General features: G+C 48.5%; 3 protein-coding genes across 11 annotated transcripts in view; 1 reads left to right on the top strand and 2 right to left on the bottom strand.

Moving 5' to 3' along the window:
• PTRH1 (peptidyl-tRNA hydrolase 1 homolog) overlaps positions 1–4,742 on the bottom strand; it is a 9,326-nt gene extending 4,584 nt beyond the window's left edge. The window contains exon 1 of one of the 3 annotated variants that reach the window (XM_043530320.1): positions 4,536–4,742. In XM_043530320.1, the coding sequence (XP_043386255.1) occupies positions 4,536–4,634 (99 nt within the window). In that variant the 5' untranslated portion in view covers positions 4,635–4,742. Of the gene's footprint in view, positions 1–2,741; positions 3,345–4,535 lie in introns of those variants that run through there. The other 2 variants (XM_007057331.4, XM_043530321.1) reach the window with 2 other exon arrangements.
• TTC16 (tetratricopeptide repeat domain 16) lies at positions 4,737–15,568 on the top strand. Of its 3 annotated transcripts, none has more exons than XM_043530318.1 (12): positions 4,737–5,099; positions 7,836–8,014; positions 9,146–9,236; positions 9,541–9,684; positions 10,221–10,321; positions 10,414–10,543; positions 11,603–11,817; positions 11,990–12,231; positions 13,343–13,484; positions 13,607–13,772; positions 14,681–14,826; positions 15,211–15,568. In XM_043530318.1, the coding sequence occupies exons 2-12, from the start codon at positions 7,848–7,850 to the stop codon at positions 15,398–15,400; spliced, it is 1,734 nt and encodes a 577-aa protein (XP_043386253.1). In that variant the 5' UTR covers positions 4,737–5,099; positions 7,836–7,847; the 3' UTR covers positions 15,401–15,568. The 3 variants fall into 3 exon arrangements, with proteins under 3 accessions (XP_043386253.1, XP_037735612.1, XP_043386251.1); XM_037879684.2 differs by having other exon boundaries at positions 4,737–7,048; positions 14,684–14,826; XM_043530316.1 differs by having other exon boundaries at positions 4,737–7,048.
• TOR2A (torsin family 2 member A) lies at positions 8,997–22,893 on the bottom strand. Of its 5 annotated transcripts, none has more exons than XR_006286149.1 (8): positions 22,639–22,893; positions 21,234–21,499; positions 19,922–20,097; positions 19,456–19,583; positions 18,316–18,608; positions 13,299–13,458; positions 10,965–13,219; positions 8,997–9,634 (listed from the first exon to the last, which is right to left on the bottom strand). XR_006286149.1 is itself a non-coding variant. In XM_043530319.1 (6 exons), the coding sequence occupies exons 1-5, from the start codon at positions 22,772–22,774 to the stop codon at positions 18,364–18,366; spliced, it is 951 nt and encodes a 316-aa protein (XP_043386254.1). In that variant the 5' UTR covers positions 22,775–22,893; the 3' UTR covers positions 8,997–9,634; positions 18,316–18,363. The 5 variants fall into 5 exon arrangements, 2 of the variants coding, with proteins under 2 accessions (XP_043386254.1, XP_037735614.1); XR_006286150.1 differs by having other exon boundaries at positions 10,965–11,138; XR_006286151.1 differs by lacking the exon at positions 10,965–13,219.

Genomic DNA, 22,893 nt, shown 5'->3' with positions numbered 1-22,893 from the left:
AAGAGCCGTATCTGTCCTGTGATTTCTTATCCCTACGTGAGCAAAGAGCATAATCCAAAGACGGTGAGTTCCAGCTGTGAAATCACAGTACATTGACATGGCATCATAAGGTCATTTATGAGGAGAAATGGGAACATTTATTGTATGACTCTAGTGCCTAGGGGCCCTAGGGAAGGACCAAGATCCCATTGTGCTAGGTGCTGTGCAAACATAAAACAAAAAGTCCCTATCCCAAAGAGTTCACAATCTAAGTATAAAACAAACAGATGATACAGTCAGATGGGTCGAGTACAAGAAAACAATGAGATGATATCAAGTATTTTTTAGGCATCAAGGAAAAGGAAAGATTTAAGGAGGGATCTGAATGTGGATAATGAGGTAGCTTTGTGGATGTTTATGGGGAGTGTCTCCTAAACATGTGGCACAGCACAGGAGAAAGCGGGAGATAGGCTGGCACCATGGGCTGATCAGAGGTGGGAGTCAACGTCTCCACAGTGAAAGAGAGAAGATAGGTAGGGTGGGGATAGGCCATGAAGGGCCTTGAAAGTGAAGAGAAGCAGCTTATGTTTGAAGAGAGAGAGAAGGGGAAGTTTCAAAGAAAGAGGTGATGTAGTCAAAGTGACAGACTAAGAAAATGATCTTTGCAGCAGGATTCTGAACAGTTATGAGCGGGGCAAGACTGCATTTGTCAAAGCCAGACAGAAGGATATTGCAGTAATTGAAATGCAATGATGAAAGCCTGGACAACAGTTTTATGTGTGTGGATGGATAGGAAAGGCTATGTCTGAGAGATGTTATGCAGAAAGAATTGGCAAGATTTAGACAGCCTGGATGTGAGGACTGAGAGGTCAGAGTCAAAGATGGCACCAGAGTTATGGACCTAAGTGACGGTCAGGATGGTGGTGGTGTCCACAGTGATCAAGAAAGGAGGTAGCGGGGAAGGCTTGTGGGGAAAGATTCAGAGCTCTGTTTAGCCGTGTTGAGCTTGAGCTAGATATCCACCAGATGTCAGAGTCAGGCTGAGATTTTAGTTTGGACAGAAGAAGACGGGTCTGGAGTAGAAAAGTAGATCTGGGAGTCCTCAGCATAGAGATGGTAGCTGAATTTGTGTTCACAGATGAGATTACGCAGAGATGAGAAGGGGACCAAGGACACCCAGAGTGACCATTGAGGAAGATCCTCCAAAGGACATGCTGAAGGAGTAATTATAGATCTAGAGGAGAACCAGGAGAGGATGGAGTCAGACAAGCCAAGGGAGGAGAAGATTACAACATCCTGGCTGACAGGCAGATGACAGGTCAATGAGGTTGTAGTACTGGTTCTGAGCTTTGGCTTTTGACACGGTCTCCCACAGTATTCTTGCCAGCAAGTTAAAGAAGTATGGGCTGGATGAATGGACTATAAGTTGGATAGAAAGTTGGCTAGATTGTCGGGCTCAATGGGTAGTGATCAATGGCTCCATGTCTAGTTGGCTGCCGGTATCAAGTGGAGTGCCCCAAGGGTCGGTCCTGGGGCCGGTTTTGTTCAATATCTTCATAAATGATCTGGAGGATGGTGTGGATTGCACCCTCAGCAAGTTTGCAGATGACACTAAACTGGGAGGAGAGGTAGATACGCTGGAGGGTAGGGATAGGATACAGAGGGACTTAGACAAATTGGAGGATTGGGCCAAAAGAAATCTGATGAGGTTCAACAAGGACAAGTGCAGAGTCCTGCACTTAGGACGGAAGAATCCCATGCACCGCTACAGACTAGGGACCGAATGGCTCAGCAGCAGTTCTGCAGAAAAGGACCTAGGGGTTACAGTGGACGAGAAGCTGGATATGAGTCAACAGTGTGCCCTTGTTGCCAAGAAGGCCAATGGCATTTTGGGCTATATAAGTAGGAGCATTGCCAGCAGATCGAGGGACGTGATCGTTCCCCTCTATTTGACATTGGTGAGGCCTCATCTGGAGTACTGTGTCCAGTTTTGGGCCCCACACTACAAGAAAGATGTGAAAAATTGGAAAATGTCCAGCGGAGGGCAACAAAAATGATTAGGGGACTGGAACACATGAGTTATGAGGAGAGGCTGAGGGAACTGGGATTGTTTAGTCTGCAGAAGAGAAGAATGAGGGGGGATTTGATAGCTGCTTTCAACTACGTGAAAGGGGGTTCCAAAGAGGATGGATCTAGACTGTTCTCAGCGGTAGCAGATGACAGAACAAGGAGTAATGGTCTCAAGTTGCAGTGGGGGAGGTTTAGGTTGGATATTAGGAAAAACTTTTTCACTAGGAGGGTGGTGAAACACTGGAATGCCTTACCTAGGGAGGTGGTGGAATCTCCTTCCTTAGAAGTTTTTAAGGTCAGGCTTGACAAAGCCCTGGCTGGGATGATTTAATTGGGGATTGGTCCTGCTTTGAGCAGGGGGTTGGACTAGATGACCTCCTGAGGTCCCTTCTAACCCTGATATTCTATGATTCTATGATTAAAGACTTTGGTGAGAGTAGTTTCAGTGGAGTGCAAGGTACAGAAGCTGGATCGGAGAGGATCTGGGATGGGGTTGGAGGGGAGGAACTCCAGACAGTGATTGTAAACAGCGCATTCAATGCGCTGAGAGATGAAAGAAGGGGTGGTAGTTGGAGGAACAAGTATGGTGCATTTCCATACAATATGACATTGGATAGTGACACTATCACATTTGACTATGAAACATTTGCAAAGGTTAATGCAGTTGTGAAAGGGAGAGGTATAAAGATTACCAGGAGATATAGATGGAAGTGTGGGGTAGCAGGCCTAAGTCTTGTTTGTTTTCTGTTCATTATTAGTTTATTAGAACACTGGTTGTGAATCTATCATCCATGGAACCCTTTGTGGTGGGCAGCAAAATGAATTATTTTGGGAACCAAGTAGCGTGTGTGTCGTGGGATAGCTGGGAGGGAACATAAAAATTGACAAAGCAGGTCAGACCTGTGGTCCCTCTTGATCAGTATAGTGCTGCTTATGCGGCTCATACCCCATACTTCATAATACGACATCAAGGCCTTTGTAATAGTGGGCAACTAGAAAATAACCCGATCATGGGGGAAATCTCTTCTTAACCTGTCAGACATTGGCTTTGGCCTTGAATTGTCACTCCCCTTGCATATTTTATCTTATCCACTGTCACTGTGAATGTTCTCATTAGCCATGTAAGTGTCAAAGGGAGGAAGGTTCAAGAGATGGGATTGCTCCTGCGAAGTATGTAGTCTACAGCAGGGGTAGGCAACCTATGGCACATGTGCCAAAGGCAGCACGTGAGCTGATTTTCAGTGGCACTCACACTACCCGGGTCCTGACCACTGGTCCGGGGGGCTCTGTATTTTAATTTAATTGTAAATGAAGTTTCTTAAACATTTTAAAAACCTTATTTACTTTACATACAACAATAGTTTAGTTATATATTATAGACTTATAGAAAGAGACCTTCTAAAAACGTTAAAATGTATTACTGGCATGCAAAACCTTAAATTAGAGTGAATGAATGAAGACTTGGCACACCACTTCTGAAAGGTTGCTGACCCCTGGTCTACAGAGTCACAAAGAGGCTGGAGAACTTATGACTGGATTATGCTATTTGTTAACTTCTATTTTGTTCCACTCAAATACAGTTCTGAATCATGGTTTTAAAATTAACGGTGTGTGTCTATATGCAAACAGATGCAGTGAGTTGGCACATGGGGTCACACATCTAGCACGCATGTGAAACTGCTGTCTGCAAATCGGTACAATCTTGGGACCTGTGCACTGACGCTTTCCCCCTCTTTCTCCCCCCAAGCACAGACCCTACTGGGTGCTTTGTGACACTTCAGATCTGAGTGTACTTTCTCCATTTCAATAAGGAACAGTATGTGGAACAGAAAACCAGCCTTCCAGCAAGCAGCCAGCATGCCCATGGGCTAGCGATGCCTAGAGCTATTGCTCCTGCAGGTTGGGGAACTTAAGGGGCTGGTCTGATCCATGGGTCGTGCTGACATCCTCCACACAGTAGCTCCCAAGCAGGGATCTGGGGCCCCTTGGGGGGCTGCGAGCTGGTTTCAGGGTGTCCACCAAGCATGGCTGGCATTAGACTCGCTAGGGCACAGGGCAGAAAGCTGAATCCCCACCATCCAGAACTGCAGCCTGAGGCCTGGCAACTTCGTTTCACGGTGCCCTTTGTGGGGTGGGCCCCCGGGCAACTGCCCTGCTTCCTACCCCTTAATGCCAGGCGTAGATTTTACATGGAGAAAAGCAATCGTCCTGGCACGGGTGGGCTGTGGCGTGTTTATAGCGGGGGCTCAGAAAGAAGGCGGCTGCGGACCCCGGCTCCAGCAGACCCAGGACAGCGCTGAGCCCAGGCAGGGTGGTACCCAAGGGCTCAGCTCCCAGGGGGCCTACGCCTCGTCGCCCTGGCGCCCCCCGCTCCCCCACGGGCGCTGCCTTCTCTTGACCCCATCTCCCCGTGACCAGGAAGTGATCCCTCCTCCCGCGCCGTCTCTCCCCCTGTGACCCCGGAAGTGTTCCCTCCGCCCACTCTCTACCAGGACCCGCTTCCCCACGGCGCGCGGATCGGCCTCGCAGTGGCTCATGGTGCGGCTCAGTAACCTCCCGAGGCGCTTGGATGGCGGCCGCAGCATCCCCCTCTTTCCCCAGCTGAGCGGCCGCCTCGGCGCCGCCGAGACCTCAGGGAACAAGCACCCCTGAGGAGCAGCCGCTCTGCTTCTTAAGCGTCACGCCCACCGCGACCAATCACAAAGGCCGCACCCTACCACGTGGCAGTGCCATCTTGTTTGCGGGCAGAAGGGATTCACACCACGTGGCTTGGTGGGCGAGGCCATTTTGATTATGGTGCAGGAAGGGCGCAGGCCACGTGGTCTGCAGACGTGGCCATCTTCGTTGTGGGCGGAAGTGTTCAGCCACTGTAAGCCGGCTGCCCTTGGTTTCCTTTATGAGGGACCCTTTCGTTTAATCTTTGTTGGTCCCTTTGTCAGAGTGGAAGAGCTGGTGACTTATGTAACGCAACAAGGGTCTTCAACTGCTTGCTTGTTGGCAGAGCTACCAGGCACAGGATTCATGCCTGCAGGCTGCATCAAAGCTGGCAGGTCAGACCAACCCTCCTCGACCTGTCTGTCTCATGATGTAATCAGCTTTAATGCATTTATAGCGGATGAAGGCCCTGTATCACAATATCAGTCACTCTGCATGGCACTAGCACTGGACAAGGATGCTTCAGAAAAGTCTCCCTCAGTTGACATATGGGCAAGAAAAAAAGTTCCATCACTACTATGGGATGAACATCACGTTGTAATGATCCACAGGATGGGATTCCCGTCTCAAATTATTTTACCCATTTGGATCATAGATGTAAATGGCAGCTTTAAACCCAGGTCCACACAGCGGTTGAACATACAGAGGTAGTATGGACCTGGAATCTAGGCGTCAGGACTGCTGGGTTCTATTGTTTTGGTAACATTCCTCTGTGTTTTGCTTTCTGTAACATGGGGTTAATCCAGGTGTAAAGGAGTAAAATGAGGCTTAATTCACAGTACTATTTTTTTTTAATTGAACCTCCCTTCTTTTCAACCAAGCATCTCAAAATACTCCACATACATTTAAGAAATTAACTCCCAAACCTATTGTTGTAGGAAATTATTCTCCTGCTTCAGCTGGTAAAATGAGGCACAGAGAGATTAAATGACTTGTCCAAGGTCACACCAAAAGTCTGTAGCAAAACCAGGACTAGAACCTAGGAATCTCAGGTGTATGCCATAACCACATCTGCAACCCATTTTGAGATCCTTGGATGGAAGGTGCTAGAGAAACACAAAGTATTATTAGAGGATAAAAATCCTTGAACTCTGATCAGTATTTTACTAAAAAAGCTACCCTGGAAATCCCTTACAACTATTGCTATGTACTGTTACCACTGGTAACAGCTACTCTGGTGGTAGCAATGGAGGAAAATGATAGAGATAACAGGTTTCTGTAGACATAGAACTAGTCTAAATGGCCCATCAGCTGCCATCTATTTATCTAAGGTACTTATACAGCCACCATTACAATAGTTCCACAGTTGGTGGAAGCACTAGTGTAGACAAGATTCAGAGTTGGCAACTCTTGTGATTTTATTGTGCTGTGATTTGTGGTGTTTATCTTAAAGCCCCAAGTGTCAGACTCAGGTTATTACCTGAGAATTTCATTGAAAAAGGAGTAACTTTATAGCCCTCCGGGTTGGGGAGAAAAGCTTGAAAACTCGACCTCTAAATGTCCCCAAACCAGAGGGCAAGTGCAAAGAATCCCAAATATATTAGTGTTAAAATCTCCTAATTTTTAAACCAGTTTCATAATTTGGGGCCTGTCTTGTGATTTTTCAATGTTTGCATTGGCAATGGAACCAGACTCCTGACAGCGATCAGTATGTTTAACACCATGTCCTCTAGTCCGGCTCAGAATCCCACGGGGTAGAGTAGGGTGACCAGACAGTAGGTGTGAAAAATCAGGACACTTTTTTTTGGGGGGGGTGGGGATGTTTACAATTCCATATATAAGACAAAGCCCCTAATAATGGGATGACTGGTCACCCTAGGGTAGAGAACATGGGTGACTGCAAAAGTCTGGCCTGCTCCAGACACCAGTGGAACAGCTCTGGTGGAAAACCAGTGCCCTGCCCACACGCCCATGGTGAGTCAGTGGCAGACCTGGGAATGGAACCCAGGTGTCCTGACCCCGATCAGACAAGCCCACCTGCTCAGGGGCAGGTTCGTGCCCCTTCCTACCCAGCTGGCTGCAGTTCGATGGGACACCAGGATTTTGCCCATCACCCAGGTTAATGACCTTGGCGTGGGAGGGGCTGTTGCGAGCCCTGCCCCTCCCTCCCAGGCCGGGCTCACAGGGGCCCATGCGAGCGCAGCGGGGATCCTGCCCTGGCCATGGAACCTTCTCGCTCCGGGCCGGCCCCCAGCTGCCTGGATACCGCCTGCCTAGCAACGAGGGACACAGCGCTGGGATGGCGACGGCGGTGGCACCGCAGGAGGAGCCGGGGCAGAGCAAAGTGAGCACCGCTGCCTGCGCGGGGGGGCAGAGGGCACAGAGCTGGGGGGGCAGAGGGCACAGAGCTGGGGGGGTACAGGGAGCTGAGAGGGGTAGGGGCAGAGGGCACAGAGCTGGGGGGGCAGAGGGCACAGAACTGGGGGGGCAGAGGGAATAGAGGGGTGGGGGCACAGGGCACAGAGCTGGGGGGCAGAGGGAGCTGAGAGGGGTGGGGCACAGGGCACAGAGCTGGGGGGGCAGAGGGAACAGAGGGGTGGGGCCACAGAGCACAGAGCTGGGGGGGCAGAGGGAGCTGAGGGGAGGCAGAGGGCACAGAGCTGGGGGGGCAGAGGGAACAGAGGGGTGGGGGCACAGGGCACAAAGCTGGGGGGCAGAGGGAACTGAGGGGTGGGGGCACAGAGCACAGAGCTGGGGGGGCAGAGGGAGCTGGGGGGAGGTAGAGGGCACAGAGCTGGGGGGGCAGAGGGAGCTGAGGGAGGGCAGAGGGCACAGAGCTGGGGGGTAGAGGGGGAAGAGGGCGACTTACGCAGAGCGGGTGGGCAGAGAGCACAGAGCTGGGGGGGGGGGGGGGCAGAGAGCACAGAGCAGTGGGGGCAGAGGGAGCTGGGAGAGGGGGGTGGAGAGTGCCAGGTGCAGAGCTGGGGTGGGATCAGAGAGAGCTGAGACAGGTCATATGCAACCGGGGGTCAGAAGTCACCGGGGACTAGAGCTGTGGGGAAGTGGCCAAGGGCAGAGACCCCAGCAGGGGGGTGGGGAGGAAGAGTGACCATCAGCCTCTCTCCCTGCAGGTGCGACTGGAGATGAAGACAGAGACTAAAGTGCTGTTCCCGACTGCTGTGTCCAAAGAGGATCTCCGGGAGAGATCCCTGCGACAGATCTTCGGGTCCAGCCAGACTCTGCGAGACATCAAGGACCCCAGCGGAGTGAAGTCCCCGACAGCGATTGTGCAGAACAAGATACAGGAGCAGTGAGTGCCCAGCAGACACTTCATACATTTTCACTGTTACAAACACCTGGTTTCTTGTCCACGTCCTGCAAGGAGGCTGGGTACCAAACTTTTAAAAAACCTTACTTAGTACTGGTTCGAGGAATGACAGTCCTGGGGGACTGGTGTCTGATTTATCCACAGAACAGGTACAGCATGGGCTGCAGCTTCCCCTGCCCAGCCACTGTGCCCTAAGCCTGCTCTGGAGGGTTCCCTTCTATGGGCAAGAGGGAGGTCAGGCTGCACAGCCTGCTTGGTCCTTGGTTTCTCTGTTGAGATTGCCAGCCAGGACCCAATAAGAGCATACTGTGATGGTGTAACCTGTCCTCTAGGAACTGAACTGAGACCTAGCAACTTAAGCTGGGAATTTTCACCAGAAGTGGCTGCCATGCTAGGTAATTTTCTAAAAGTGAGGGCAGATTCTGCAGTTGAACTGCCATCTGGAAGACTGTCTGATGTTTCACTGTGCTGACTGCCCCTTGATTTCCTCACATCAGAACAGGCAGAACAGAGACACTCAACCATAGCCCATTTTAGGATAAAACCTAGGAAAATCATAGGTCCTCTAACCTCCATGACAGACTCTATAAATATGGTGAGGCCACCAAACAACCGTCAGATGGCTTCAGTGACTACCAAGCTGAGGAGCATATGACCGAGTGACATAGAGATGATAGCATCTTTATCCCATTACTAGTGTCTACTGGTAGTCCCCAGTTCCTGCATTTCAGAATCTGTTCTCCCTAAGCATATGAGCAGTGGGGTCACCAGAGTCTGCTGCAGAATCAATAGTTGGGCAGTGCTGGTCAATTAGCAGAGCTGTGGTCCTGCAAGTTCCCCTTCTTGATCTTGAGAAGGCTCAGAACACTGGCTAGTGTGCTTGTAGAGAGAGTTGCCCTCTTTTCTACTGCCTTCCACCCAAAGCTCTCCATGTGCTTAACGAATAATGAATTAAGCCTCGTAACACCCTTGCAGATACAATTATTATCTCCAGTTTACAGGCAGGGAAACTGAGCCAGTGCCCCCAGGGGTCTGTGACTGTCACAAAGGCTGTGCTGCAGGGAGGGGAAATGTACTTCTGCTTTAGCTCATAATGCTGTCTTCTCATCGCAGCTGTCAGAGAGGGAAGGTGTTCTTCTCCCAAGGCGAGTGGGAGAAAGCTGTCATTTGTTATTCCAAAGCCATTAACCTGAACCCCCAACAGGTAAGAGGAATGTGATTAGGCAAGGGGGAATGCAGAACAGGCATAGTTAGATGAAGTTACAAGCCCACCTTGCATCGCATGGGGATATGGAGTCCTTCAGCGGGAAGGACAAAGCCTGTAATGTTCTTGCGTTTCCAAGATTATCAAATGAAGAATGTCATTGGCGTATATTAAAATCTGTCTGTGCGGGATTGCAGTGATGAGTCTCAAAGGGTTAGTTTCAGTGTGTACAGATAAAGGATAAACAGGATAAGGAAGAAAGTTATCCTCCAGGACTGAGGAATGTCTCTGGGTGCATTTGCAGGTGGAGTTCTATGTACAGAAGGCAGAAGCCTTTCTCCAGCTCTGTGATTTCCAGTCTGCTGTGCTGAACCTCAGAAAGGCATATTCCTTGTCCTCTGCAAAGGAAGAATATGTAGAGCGCATGGCCTTCATTCTTTACCTGCAGGTGAAGGGTTCAGAATAGCCCCTACCAGCTGGCACCAGCCTTCCCTATCCCCGCCACGTGCCTTTCCTTGATCTCTCACTATCAGCATTAGCATACTGGGTCTAGTGTCTGACCTCTGATCTTGAGGGAAATCTGAAGATGCTACTTGAAGTGGAAGTCAACATGATCTTGGATTTCCAAGGGAGAGTCCTTTGTGCATACTTATACTTGGGGATAGGGGATTCTCTCCAATCCTTCCTCTCTGAAAGGTTTCATGTTTCTACTGTTCATATTCATGCCTAGTCTGCTGGGGCCTCCTCTCCACATGCTAATTTATTTGCAGCACAGGAAGAGCCAAAAGTCCCATTTGGGGTTCATGCATGCTCAGTGCTTTCCAGCTAGGAGGGAGTGGTATTTAGTGCAGCTGCATCTCCTCTTCCATTCCTGGATTAGTTGGAGAGAGAGAGAGAGAATGCTCTGTCTCTCTCGTTAACCTGGAGCAATGGGCAGGTGGCCTGAGTCAAACTGATTCTGTGCTGTGGGATTTGAATCCGCAGGGCCAGTCTCTGTTTGACCAAGAGGTCTATGGGGATGCTTTAGAGTCCTTCACTCGAGCCTCAGAACTGCAGCCTGACAACTCAGTCTATCGCAGGAGGAGGTAAACTGGGATAGGGAATGTCTTTATCCTAGCCCCTCTAACAACTGTATTCTCCATTGGTACTTTCTGATGCCCTTTCTTTTTCTTTCTAGCATTTCCTGTCTTGCTGCCCTGAACAGATACCATGACTGTTTTCGGCTCGTCAATGAAGAGCTAGATCAGGACTCAAAGAACCCAGATCTGTACGTCCTGAGAGCCAAGCTGAATGAGCACTTCAGTCGGGTAGGGGCACCTACTCTGCCCAGGGTGTGCTGGCTGCAGGGAATTTTCACAGAACAGTCATTCCTGTCCCAATGTGGCCTATAGCTACCATTCTCAATCTGCCGGACAATGGGTCAACACTTCCAGCTCCAGGATTAACCCTTTGCTGGGTGAATTGATAGTTACCTAAGTAATGGGAAGCAACAGCATACGTGCAAGGCTGCATATGGATTTCATATGGAATTGCTTCCTAAGGACAGAGAAGAGCTAAGTTGCTCTGTGGTTAATCAGTTAGCTTAAAGCATCAAATTGGTTTCAAGAGACATGATTCTAAACCTTTCCAGCTACTCTCACTCCTTTTGGGAAACTGATGGTTTCTATCGCTTCTAGGGGACAGCCTCCTGGGCTGTGGGATTCCGCACCTCTGGGGCAGGGCTCTTACCTTCCCCTCCTGTTTGGCCGTGGAATCCTACACCATTTCGGAGCCTTCTCCCTCCTTGGTCTATAGAAAGCAGGCAGAGAGATGGAAGCTGAGCCTCACTCTGTGGGTAGTGTACTTTTCTTTGATGGGAGATCACACGTTTCTTGGCTCAGCAGAAGTGTGGTGCCCTCAACCCTGAGGAGACCAGAGATAGTAACTGGAGATCTTATTTCTGTTTTGTATTTCCTGTTAGAAACGGGACTCCTCTTGCCCTGCATCTGCAGGAACAACTGATGCCCTTGGTTAGAAATCAGGGTCTGAATGACAGGATTCTGGAGAATCCATTGAGCCACCTGTTTTCCTGTTTTATCAGCCGCTCCCAGTGGTGTGGCAAATGCATAGAGAGAATGAGACAGATCAGAGAAACTGCCTCTTGCCCAGTATGACCTAGTGGGCAAGTACCAGATTGGGAGCCAGGAGATTTGGGTTTCTAGTGTTGGCTCTGCCATTGATGCAGTGTGTGGCCTTGAGCAAATCTGTGTCTCAAATTCCCTGTCTGCAAAATGGGGATAATGATCCTGAGTTCCCCTTTGTAAAGTGTTCGGTAACAGAGGGAGGAGAGTGCAAGTTCTTAGTATTCTCCTAACCTCTGTTTCCAGGCTATCTTGTGTTACCAGGACATCCAGGAGGCCATTGCGCTGGAGCCGCAGCACAAAGAAGCTCAGGTTCAAATGCAGAGGCTGCTGAAACGAGCACAGAAAGCCAAGAACCAGGCTATGAATAAGGCCTTGAAGGGAAACCTGAAGGATGCCCTGCTCAGAATCACCTTTGCCATAGAGAACAGCCCCTTTGATGCAGGATACTTAATCTTCAGGTAGAGACCCCATTGTATCCAGTCCCTACTGAGGTGGCTCTCTGTGACCCACTAAGGGGAGTGGGAGTCTGCACTAGTGAGTGCGTGCTGGCTCCAGGGTCTGAACGCCCCTATCATTTTAATTTCTCCTTAACCAGTAGGCTCTAATCCTGTCTCCCTCCCTTCGTGGCAGAGGGACTCTACACAGAAGGCTCAAAGACTTCAACTCAGCCATTGATGATTACATCAAGGCCACAGAGCTCTGTGAAAAAGAGGGAGCTGTGGCCATGGAGGCGCAACGGCAGCTCCTGCTCACGTACAACGACTTTGCAGTGCACTGCTATACTCAGGGCTTCTTCGAAGAGGCTGTGCTGCTCCTCAACAAAGCCCTGAAAGGGGAGAAGAACGAGAAGGGACTCTATGTCAACAGAGGAGGTAGCAAGGCTCTTCTTGGGTGGCAATGGAGTTTGTGTGAGGGTATCCCATTGGGATAGCCTCTCTCTCTGACACAGCTTAGCTATTTAACTCTTACATATGTTTAGAAACAACCAGAAATGTTCCTTGGGATAAGGGAGTGCATGAGTGAGTGTACTGACAGCAGTGGAATCATGTGGTTGTGTATGTATGGATGCACACATGAGGGGGGATATACAATGCCTATAGCTACCCTCCCCAGGATGCAATCATGTTGGATTTCATAAGTAAAGCATAGTCAGTGCTCAAATGGGAGACCTTGAAGGGTGCTGCAGGTGGCATTCTTTCCTCCCATTCTCCCGTACCAGGGAGGCAGTGGAGTCTGAGTAAGGGACTGGAAGCTAGATCTCTGGGCTTCTATCCCTAATTCTGTAACTGATTCATTCTGGGATGCACAGTCAGTTGCTTAACTTCTCTGCACCCTGGTTTCCTCCTCTTTTAAACATAACTAATACCTATTGCATGGGGGTTGTGAAGATTAATTAGTCAATGCTTGTAAAGCCCTTTGAAAATGGGAAGTGCTGCATAACTACTAACTGTTAATGATTATTACGGACTCATTCCCCACCTGTGCTACTGGAAGCACCTTCTTTGGTTGCGCCCTCACATTCCCATTTCATCCAATTTATCACCAGGAAAGATCCCATGGAACTTTTTGCAACAGTCGAGGTTGTCACCTTGTTAATTCCAAATTGGAAACTACATTCTGCCTCCCTAAAATCCCACTATAGTTTGCTGATTGCTACATGGTGTTTCTAAGCACTGTTGAACTGCTGTTGCAGTCCACCCTACAGGTGGCTGCATTTCAGTGAATAATATCTAGCTCTCCTACAGCACTGTTCGTCCAGTTGCTTCCGTGTGTCTACGGTTTGTACAGAGCTTTTGGAGCCTTTGGGATGGGAGGCACTGTAGAGACATGTTGTTGCATTTTATATATGCTTGGAGAGATCTAGAGAGAGTAAACAGGCTGCGCATCAATTACTGGACTTTGTAGCAGCTATAACATCCCAAGACACTCAAATACTGACCTCAGCTTGCTGTTTGCTAAAGTAATCTGTGTGCTCCACTTCAGACTGCCTCTTCCGGCTGGGAGAGCTCACCTTTGCCTTGGCGGATTATCAGCAGGCGCTGGAATTGAGTCCGATGGACTTTAGTTTGCGAAGACGCGTTGGTATGTTGCTGGATGAACTAGGATTGCAGGAGCACAAGCAGGGGTATGTTGGAATGGCTCACTGCCACCTTACATCCAGTTGACAGAGTTCTTACCCCCCTAGCTCATGCTGCCTAGGGAGTCTGCACACCTGACTCTTCTGTTTCCCTGTATCTTCTTCCCCAGAAAGTACCAGCAGGCAGTATACTGTTTCTCTGGTGCTATCGAGAGCAACCCTCGCCTGCCGCACTATTACCTGCACCGGGCCAAGAGCCGCCTGTTCCTGCAGGATGTGATGAGTGCTAAGGAGGATGTGATCATAACTCTGTTGCTGGACCCTGAAAATGAGGCGGTACCTCACTGACACCACTCCCTGTGCCAGACACTGATCAAGTAGTGAAAATCCGTGACACCCTATTCATCTGGCCCCGTAGTCCTTGTGCCGTATCCTGGACACACATACTTAGACTGCAAGCTCCTTAGAGCAGAGACAGTTTTGTTCTGTGTCTGAACAGTGCCTAGCCCAGCGGGGTCCTGGTCCAGGACCAAGGTTCCCCCTCACACTACGGTAATACAGATAATAATGATTAGGGCTTGGGGGTTGCAGCATTTATTTGCTAAAATTAAAAACCTAAGGAGGCTTTTTTTCTGCTGCCTATAAACCAAGAACTTGTTTCTTGTGTTTTCAAGCTGCTCATGATGCATCTGGCTTCAGAGCATGCAGCCCCCTGTGACTAGGAGCGATCAGGAAACAAGACCAGGGCTTGAGTGGAAAAATAAAACCCCACATCCACCTACCATGCTAGCTAAACAAAGTACTACGTGCCGTTGAGTATAAACTAGTCCTTCATTTCCCAGGAATTGCATTCTCCCCCACCCTCCCTGAAAGGTTTTGATGAATTAAATATTTCTTTAAATTTAAAACCAGAATCCCTACACTAGCAAGATTTCATTTGGATTAAAAAAAAAATTAACGCTGAGGCTTATGCCTCAAGGCTGTAATATGCTGGTCTAATTCTGGTGGTTGGATTTGGGGTAGGGTGGCTATTGGCCTGGGCAATGTAGGTTAAACTAGATGATCTGATTGTCCCTTCTGGCCATAAATGCTAGAATATATTTTTAATGTAACTTATGCAAGTGTTTGGCTGCTCTAATGGGAACTGCACAGCTTAATCCTTGCAACCCTATCTGATGATGGAAGGAGGAAGAACTCTTTCCTTCAGCACACATCTGGCCATTCAACTGATCTCATTCCCTCAGCAGGTCCTACCTGTTGTAACCAGCCTCTTTCCCGGACAGCCCATCCAAGATATTATAAGCAGCAAGATTGCGGAGGTTGCCAGAACAATCTTGGAAAGAAAGCTTCAAGCCTGCCCCTACTCCAACAGCCCAGCTAAACTCCAATGGTACGGAGTAGGTACTGGGGACAGGTCTGCTAAAGTTGTTTTGAAGATCTAATAATTGCTGATTACAAAATACAAATCTTTTAAGTCTGATCACTTCCTGGATCTAGAAGTACTGTATCGTTATTCTTGGGTTATGTAGGACAACCAGAACCCAAGTCAACCACAAAATCTGCACGGATTTCAATGGGAGCAGGAGTGACAGATTTATTCCAGATAGTTTTGTCCCTTTGTGATCCTAAAAGGACAGTAGCTTGCCATCTTTCTATAGACTGTGAATCTTGTCACAAGGACTAGATCACATGCTCTCTGAGGGGATCTGTTCATGCATCACTTTGCAGAGCAGCTGCAAAAAGTAAGTTCTCTGCCTTACATGTGCCCCTACAGGCCACCCGGAGCTCTAGAGGATGAACCAAAGAAACCAGGTGCTCAGAGGGAAGAGACCGAGAGAGCCCTGAAGGATTCAGAGAGCGTCATCAGCCCTTGTGCCACGGAACATGAACTGTACAAGCAGATAGCTATCTCCAGAAGGAGAGTGAGTAAAGTAAGTGAAGCTGTCGTGGAGGAGAAAAGGTGAGAAGGCAGGAAAAGTCAGAGTACAAAAACTGCTCCAGCTTCATGTTAGAGACAGCACCTGAGCTGCCTGGGTTACAGACACCAAGCTGTGTTTCAATGGAAAGTAGGTGCATTTAGACTCCTGTCCTGCTATCTCAGCTCTAATAAATATATTGCTTCTCTCACTTCACTTCCTCTGTAGCCCCCTCCTGTTTCTCATCTTTATTTTTTTTTGGTATCTGCACAGACCTCCTTTCCTCCTGCAAGGTGTGGACCCAGCCATTGTCCAGGTAGCCTAGGAGCTGTCTTCTCAAAGCAGGAAAGCCAGCTCTGCCAAGAATTTTAGGCTATTTTCCAGGAAGTCACTATATTTACAGGCTTTGCTGTACTGCAAGCTAGTGCCACAGAAGGGTGCTGAATTAACAAGAAACTTGTAATACTGCTGCTTTAGAGGTGAACGTCTAAGGGGGCTAGTGTTAAGTTACCTACATAGTGATAAGATTTGGACAGGAAAGCAGACTAGCTGTGAACGATCTCTGTGCACTGCAATAATCTGAATGCAGGCCGAGCAGGAGGAATGCTTTGATTAGGATAAACTCTTAAACCTGGTGTGTTAATCTAATGCTATTCACGCTGGGTGGCTGACATACATATGCCACGTATTGAAAGTTTTGTGAAGTTATACCTGTCCCGTCTACCCCAAACTCTCACCTCAATTGCTCTGACTTGGGTGGAGAGGAGAGTGCTAAACGTGGTTTCCAAAACAACAACAAAAAGGTTTCAGTTTCAATTCGTGTTAAAACAAGTGAGGAAGTTGACCATGAGAACTTGAGGAAAAAAACGACCATAGCAACTGGGTCTCCCCCTTAAGATGAAAATGTCACTGCTAACTCTCTGGTTGTAGAATGAAGTGGAAGATAACATTTGTTCTGCTCTAATACCTCTGTTGCAGTTTTAATGGTCTCCTGAGCAACTCCTTGGGTTTTTAAACAAAGGGACATACGTGGCAGAGAAAACAGATGCCAGTGCTCTCTTGGCATTTAACTTTGACAGAGAGCAGCTGAGACGTCACCATTCCCTACTCCAGCTACCCCCACTGAGGATGCATGGTACTTCTTATAGTTGAGTATGGCCCTTTCACTGGTCTTTTACACCAGAGGAAGACCACTGCTTTTGTTTTCCATCATTAGACAGTAGATATTTCTCCATGTCCCTACTTGAGTTCGTTTTGTCAGGTCAGGCAGCTGTTCCAATGCATTATGCAGGCTCATAGATACTGGGAGGTAAGTGGGCTCATAGATAACTGGGAGTTTAGAAAGGAGGTAAGTGACTGCTTCTCATGCATGTTTTTTCAACAGATTTATTTTAAATTAAAAACAATGAACATTTTGGAAAAGGCAGAATGTTTGACTGTAAATCCGTATCTTGGTCCAACTGTATCCTGGGCAGGATCTGAACAGAGTAATAGCACCGGCTCCTTCTCAACCAGAGTGCAGGCTGCTCTAGTGCTGTATTGAAGAGACCTTCTTGCGGCAACTGGCATGAGAGTTCGTGGAGCACTTTCTGCCTAGCCCCAATCTGTTTGCTCAGATAGAGCTTACACAGTTTCCTCTTACTGTATGCTGGGTAGCCAGCTGCTACATGGTGAAAGGGCAGAGTGCTGTGCTGGTCAGTGATAGCAGAGCTTGGGGAAGTAGATTCCTATGAATTATTTCCTACCCCCAGCAGCATTTAATTGTGATACAGTAAGCTGCATCTGAGGCACTGAATTGGAATGGAAACTGGCTCTGCCAGGGACAACAGGTTCCCAGCAGTGTCCTATCAGAACGACAACCTCTAATATATAATATGCAAGAGGTTCAGCAGTTCAACACAACTCAAATGAGACACACTCATCCCAGCAATGTAATACAGCACAAGACTAATACCTGGTACTTAAAACCATTAGTTAATGTCTAGTCTCCCTGCGAGGTAGGAATCACTATTTTTATATCTGGAAAGACTGATATGGGTGGCTCCCAATTCTTCCCTGGCAAGATGCACATAATTGCCATTGACTCAAAGGGAGCGACCTGGTATTATGTGGTGGAAGAAATGTCCAGGGAGGTTAAGGGCCTGGCTCAAGGTCACACCCCAAGTCATGGGGAGAGCTGGTAACAGAAATCACACATCCTTTTCTCCCTTATGCTAATGCACTCAGGGATACTGCAGTTGGAATCTTACCTACTAGCTCCTATTCACAGTGAAAGAAAACCTGAGAAAAGTTGGCTCTTAACATTTACCCCAGAGATTTAAGATGAGACTCTGGTCCATCTGTTTAGAATGTTCACAGGGCAGTATGGCAGGCTCTAGGACATTGGGGCCTTCATACTGAGATTCACATTAAAATACATGTTTAAAAATGCCATTAAAAAAGCACTAGAGGGTGAGACTCCCTTGTCAGCAGCCCAGGGAAGATCATTTATTGGAGCTAGGCCAGAGAATCTTGACTGCTCAGTTCCTGACAGCTGCCCAGAGAGTAACAGGGAAGATCTGCTCAGCTCCAGCGATCAAAGGGAGGAGGCAGTAGCCAAGAACCCTTCCCAGCCACTGGGATACATCCCAGCCTCTTCCCCTTTGAACTCCACATACACATCACAGAAGTATTCTTGGCTGTTCTGTGTTCACCCTCCCCCAGGGCAAAGAACAGATTGATAAAGTGCTTAGAATCAGGTCAGTTTGCCCTTTGTTCCCAGGATTGCATCTGCCAGTCTCTTAGGGCTGAAGGGCAGTGGGACTAGCATGGAGGCAGCACTTGTCCTATCAGAGTTCCACAATCTGTTGCTCTTAATGGTCATCCCTGTTTTAATGGGCACAGGAGCTTTAAGAATTCTTAAATTCTGCTCCTCTGAATCTGAGCAAGTACATGGGTAAACTTATCCTCCACGGGCTGCTTACCAGCTCCTCAACTGTGCACTGCTTTGGAGAAAGATTCTTTCTCTCAGGTTAGGAGAAGAAGGTGATGCGAGAGGCTACCGTTTTGCAGCCTGTCGACGAGAACGCTCTCTCCTCCTCTGGGAAGTAGGGAATGCTGTCAGCAACTGCCTGAATGATGTCCTGCCGTACCGTTAAGCCTTGCTGGATGAGTTCATTCACCACACACTGCTTCACGTGGTGTTGCTTCAGTGGGAGAAAGGGCACAAGGAGATCAATGAGGTGCTCCTCGATGATTCCAGACTTCCAAAACCCATCTGCAGGAGAAAAAGGGGAGGCAAAGAGTTTTACCTTCAGAGTCTCTCTCAATTCTTTGGAATTCAACCCTGTTAGCATAGCAGATGCCCCCACCCTCTAGGAGGAATCAGATGTCAAAGCCAGCACCACCAGAGCTGGTTTCCAAGAAGTCATAGTTAGAGCCCTGTGTGGAAACAAACATTTGGATGTGCATCCAATCCAGGAGCCACAAAGATGGTAAACAATACAACCGCAGTTGGAAATGCAGATATCTGTGGATATAAAGTGGATATCCACAGATTTGCCGGGCTCTAGTCATAGCACCTAGAAGAGACAACAGATCTGCTTCTGCTCCAGATTCAACTGAGGGAGCTGGGTCCATCTGTTGTCCACTAAGTAATCAAATCCAGTGGTCTCCAAGCACATGGTTCCTAACAGCTGTACTGATACTTCAGACCCACCAACGTATGTTAGGCCCAATCCCAAGAATTGCTGAGCATGGAAATAAAGGAAATCTCTACGTACTCAGTACCTCTCAGGATCAGGCCCTTAATAATTAGCTTCTTACTGGGCCCCACCTCCCTATCTGCCTACTATTCAGTCGTAGGTGCCCCTTCTCCCAATGGAGCTCTGTTAAGCATAGTAATGTTTCTGTAGGCTTGAACAGCAGAACCCTCCTTTCATCTGCCAAAGCAATTCATCCAGGTCCTAACTCCACCTCAGGCTTCTCCCTGAAAACTGGTAATAGCTTGACACATCTGTAAAACACTGTATAAATATCATTGGCTTATTTGAAATAGGGTATGGCTCCCACGGCTGGTGAACATGCTCGCTGAAAAGCATTTCCCAGTTGATGGAAAGACTTACTATTGGGATTTTCAAACACAGCTTCTGAAACTGCAGATTCCAGATCTTGCAGGCTGATCTCTTCCCGGTCCTTGCGGGCATACCAGAGATCCAGCGTCATTTGATTAATTTGCTCACCTCCTCCGTTGCTGAGCAAGACCAAGACAAGAAATTACCAGAAAGTTATGCCATGACATCAGTACTGTACTGCAGTGGCAGTGCCTGATTCTGCAGTGAGTATGGAAGCAGTCTTAGTTGGCCTATGAAGACTGCTACAGAGGTTGCCAAATAACGGAAAAGGCAAAGCACTATGAGACCATGTACCTTTGCAGACTAAAACGAATTGAGATCTCATGGATCTGACAGAAAATACCTGCTCTGGGTGATTAAAATAGGGAGGAACTTACTAACATTTGACCAAATTAGTAGCATTGCATTAGAATTATCCCCAGCCTAGTTATACTTGCCGCAGAGGGAGCTCTCTTACCTTATGAAAATGAAGATAGCTTTTCTGTAGTTGGTTCCATACACAACCCAGGAGGGTCCAAGGAATGGTATAATCACATCGATCAGACCTGGGTGCATCTTATCCATTTCATCAAAGAGAAACACTGATCGGCCACAGTTTGTCAAATTCCCCTGGATCCAACTCTTCAGATTTTCCTGGAAAACCACACCAAACCAGTTAGGACCACAAACTTGTTCAAAGAGCTTGAGCTACCAAAGAGCTAAGCTTACATGAGAACTCAGCCTGGGCTAATAATGCCAGAAATAGCAACCTCCAAAAGCTGTTGTTCCTTAGAACAGCACTTGTGATGCTCTGTCTGGAAAGAAGGATTAACTTTGTACAGTGCAAGACTGACTTCCATTTGTGAAGGTTCCCTGGTAAACTCTTTTGCTCTTAATTCAACATGGTGAATTTTGCCTAATTTAATATAGTCTTACTAATACAAATCCATATAAAGAAGAATATGGAGTGGATCAAAGGGAAATTCAAGAGCTCCACAAGTTTAATAGTCAGACCCCAGAAATTATTGAACATGTACTCTCTCTCCCTTCACTCTGTGCTGAGACCAGCCATTAGTATGGACACTTAGGAAGATATGCTTTACCCAAACTGAGTTCTCGTGTAAGCATGTGAGACTCTTCTTATGGCAGTTGCACATGCTTACACCACAAAGGCTGCAGCTGGTCCAATATTTATACCATTCCATATTTTAATGTACAAACTTTCTGGTGAAATGTGTTAGTCTTCACTGAAGCGCTTTTTCCAACAGAGGATTTTAACTCAAGTTTCTTTCTTCTGAGGAAGCAAGAGAGCTATGCATTTTTCTCCAAATACAGTGTCATGAAAACCCAAAATGCCATTAGTTCTCCTGCTCCATTCAGTATTTGTCAGCTAACCTTCTTGCATAATTTCTTTAGATTCTGGGCAATGCCAAGGTTAATGGGAGTACAATCAAGTAGTTAGAGCAGAGGGCTGGTAATCAGGAGACTGGGTTGTATGGCCACTTCTTCCACTGACTTGCTGTGTAACCTTGGGCAAGTCACTTGCCCTAGCTATATCTCAGTTTTCCTATCTGCATAGCTGAGATAATATCCCATAGGCTTAATTAGTGTTTGGAAAGCACCAGAACAGTTTCAGATAAGAGGTGCTATAACAAGTGCTTATATTGCACTTTCCAGTATGTGCTGGAAGGTGGGAGAAGAATCTCAGTACTTATCCAATGGCTGACTAGATAATCATAAGAGGAAATCAGTCTTGTAATTTAGCTTTCAGAGGCAGCCTCCATTCTTACCTTGTACTGCTTAATCTGTTCAGCATGGGGAAAGTGCACTACTGGGGAGAACTGATGGACATATGGACTGCGCAGCCCATCTCGGAACAAGTAGCGGACCAGCATGGAGCTCACGAAGGTTTTCCCTGTGCCAGTCCAACCATGGAAGGACATCACCAGAGGTTTGACAGGATCATGATTTTGTAAAAACTCCCTCACTCCTTTCACCACCAGTTGCCTCACCAGGTGCTGCCCAACCAGGTTGAGGGCCAAGTCACACTCCAGACCTGGAATGAATCCAAACCAAGATTTAGAATGTGTTGGGGTTAAGAGATGGATGTTATTTGGATTGTTGTTTGAAGCCATCTCTGCCCTCTCCCCTCAGACGCTGGGTTGGGGGATATTTCTTCCTTTGGGATAACTTCAGTTGGCTCAGGGCCTGTCTATGCTTAAAAGTATACTTCTTTTACTTTACCAGTATAGTAAAAATAGTGTGGATGCATTTTTATCGGCATAAAAGTGCTCAGGGAACTGAAAAGCTATACTGGCATTAAGGCACTTTAATAGCAGTGTAATTGCATTCACACTATAGCTTTTACTGGTATAACTAGTTTAAGCAAAAAAAATCACACCCCTAACCAACAGTTACATACATACTGATAAAAGTTTTAAGCGTAGGTAGGCCAGGCCTCACAATGGGAGTAATGGGATGCAGTTAAGAAAAGGAAATACTATGATGAATTTCAGGGAATATGGGGTGGAGGAAAGGTCCATCTCCAGAGGGAAGCTCCATTACTTTAGACATTTGAACTAAGAGTGAACAGAAACACTGAACAGACGGGAAGGGACTGTCCAGGGAGCAGGGTCGCTATTCAATGCCTGGTGCAGTAAACGGGCTTCGGATCAGGCTCTAGTCAACACAAAACGGTAACTCTTCCTGAACATCTGTATGGCGGCAGCCCTGGAGGAACTGGTTTTAGTGTGGGACTCAGAGAAGGGGCATCCTTCCACCTCCTCTCCAAGGATGCTCTCAAAAGGAGCAGCCCTTCCCAACCATCCACTAGCCACATCTGGCCCCCCCTCGCCCCTGAGATCTCGCCCTCTGCACCTGTGCTGGGGGCCGGCGGACCTGGTGTCTCCCCAGGGTGCGAGTCACCCCGTAACGGGGGCTCACGGGGCAGCAACCAAATGCACGTCACTCTTCGTACCGGCTCCTTAAATAGACAGCACCGGGGGGGGGGCACCCCAGGGGAGCCAACACCCCGCCCCTGGAGGAACCATCCTCTCCTGCCCCCCCCCGAAGGGTGGCCCCTCAGTCCGGGATGACCCGCTCCACAGCTCCCCCGGTCCACTCCCCTCCCTAGCTGCTCAGGAGCCCCCCCCAGAGACCCCCCGCCGCCGCCCGATTCCCGGCCCCCCCGCTCACCGCGCACGTCGGGCCGGAAGTCGCACTCGCAGGCGGCCGAGAAGCTGCAGCGCAGAGAGCGCAGGTCCCAGGGGCTGGCCGAGCCCGCGGCCCCCAGCAGCAGCAGGAGCCGGAGCGGCCCGGAGCCGCCCCCCATCCCCGCCGCGCGCCGCCTCGCGGCCCGGACCACAGCTCCCAGGCTGCCCCGCGCGGGGCCCGGCTCCCGGCAGGGCGGGAAGCAACCGCCAGAGCCGCGACTGCCTCAGCGCTCGGGGG

This window comes from Chelonia mydas, chromosome 16 (genome assembly GCF_015237465.2).
Source record: "Chelonia mydas isolate rCheMyd1 chromosome 16, rCheMyd1.pri.v2, whole genome shotgun sequence".
NCBI lineage: Eukaryota > Metazoa > Chordata > Testudines > Cheloniidae > Chelonia > Chelonia mydas.
The sequence above is the reverse complement of the archived record's forward strand: the minus strand, read 5'-3'. Positions and strand labels throughout refer to the sequence as shown.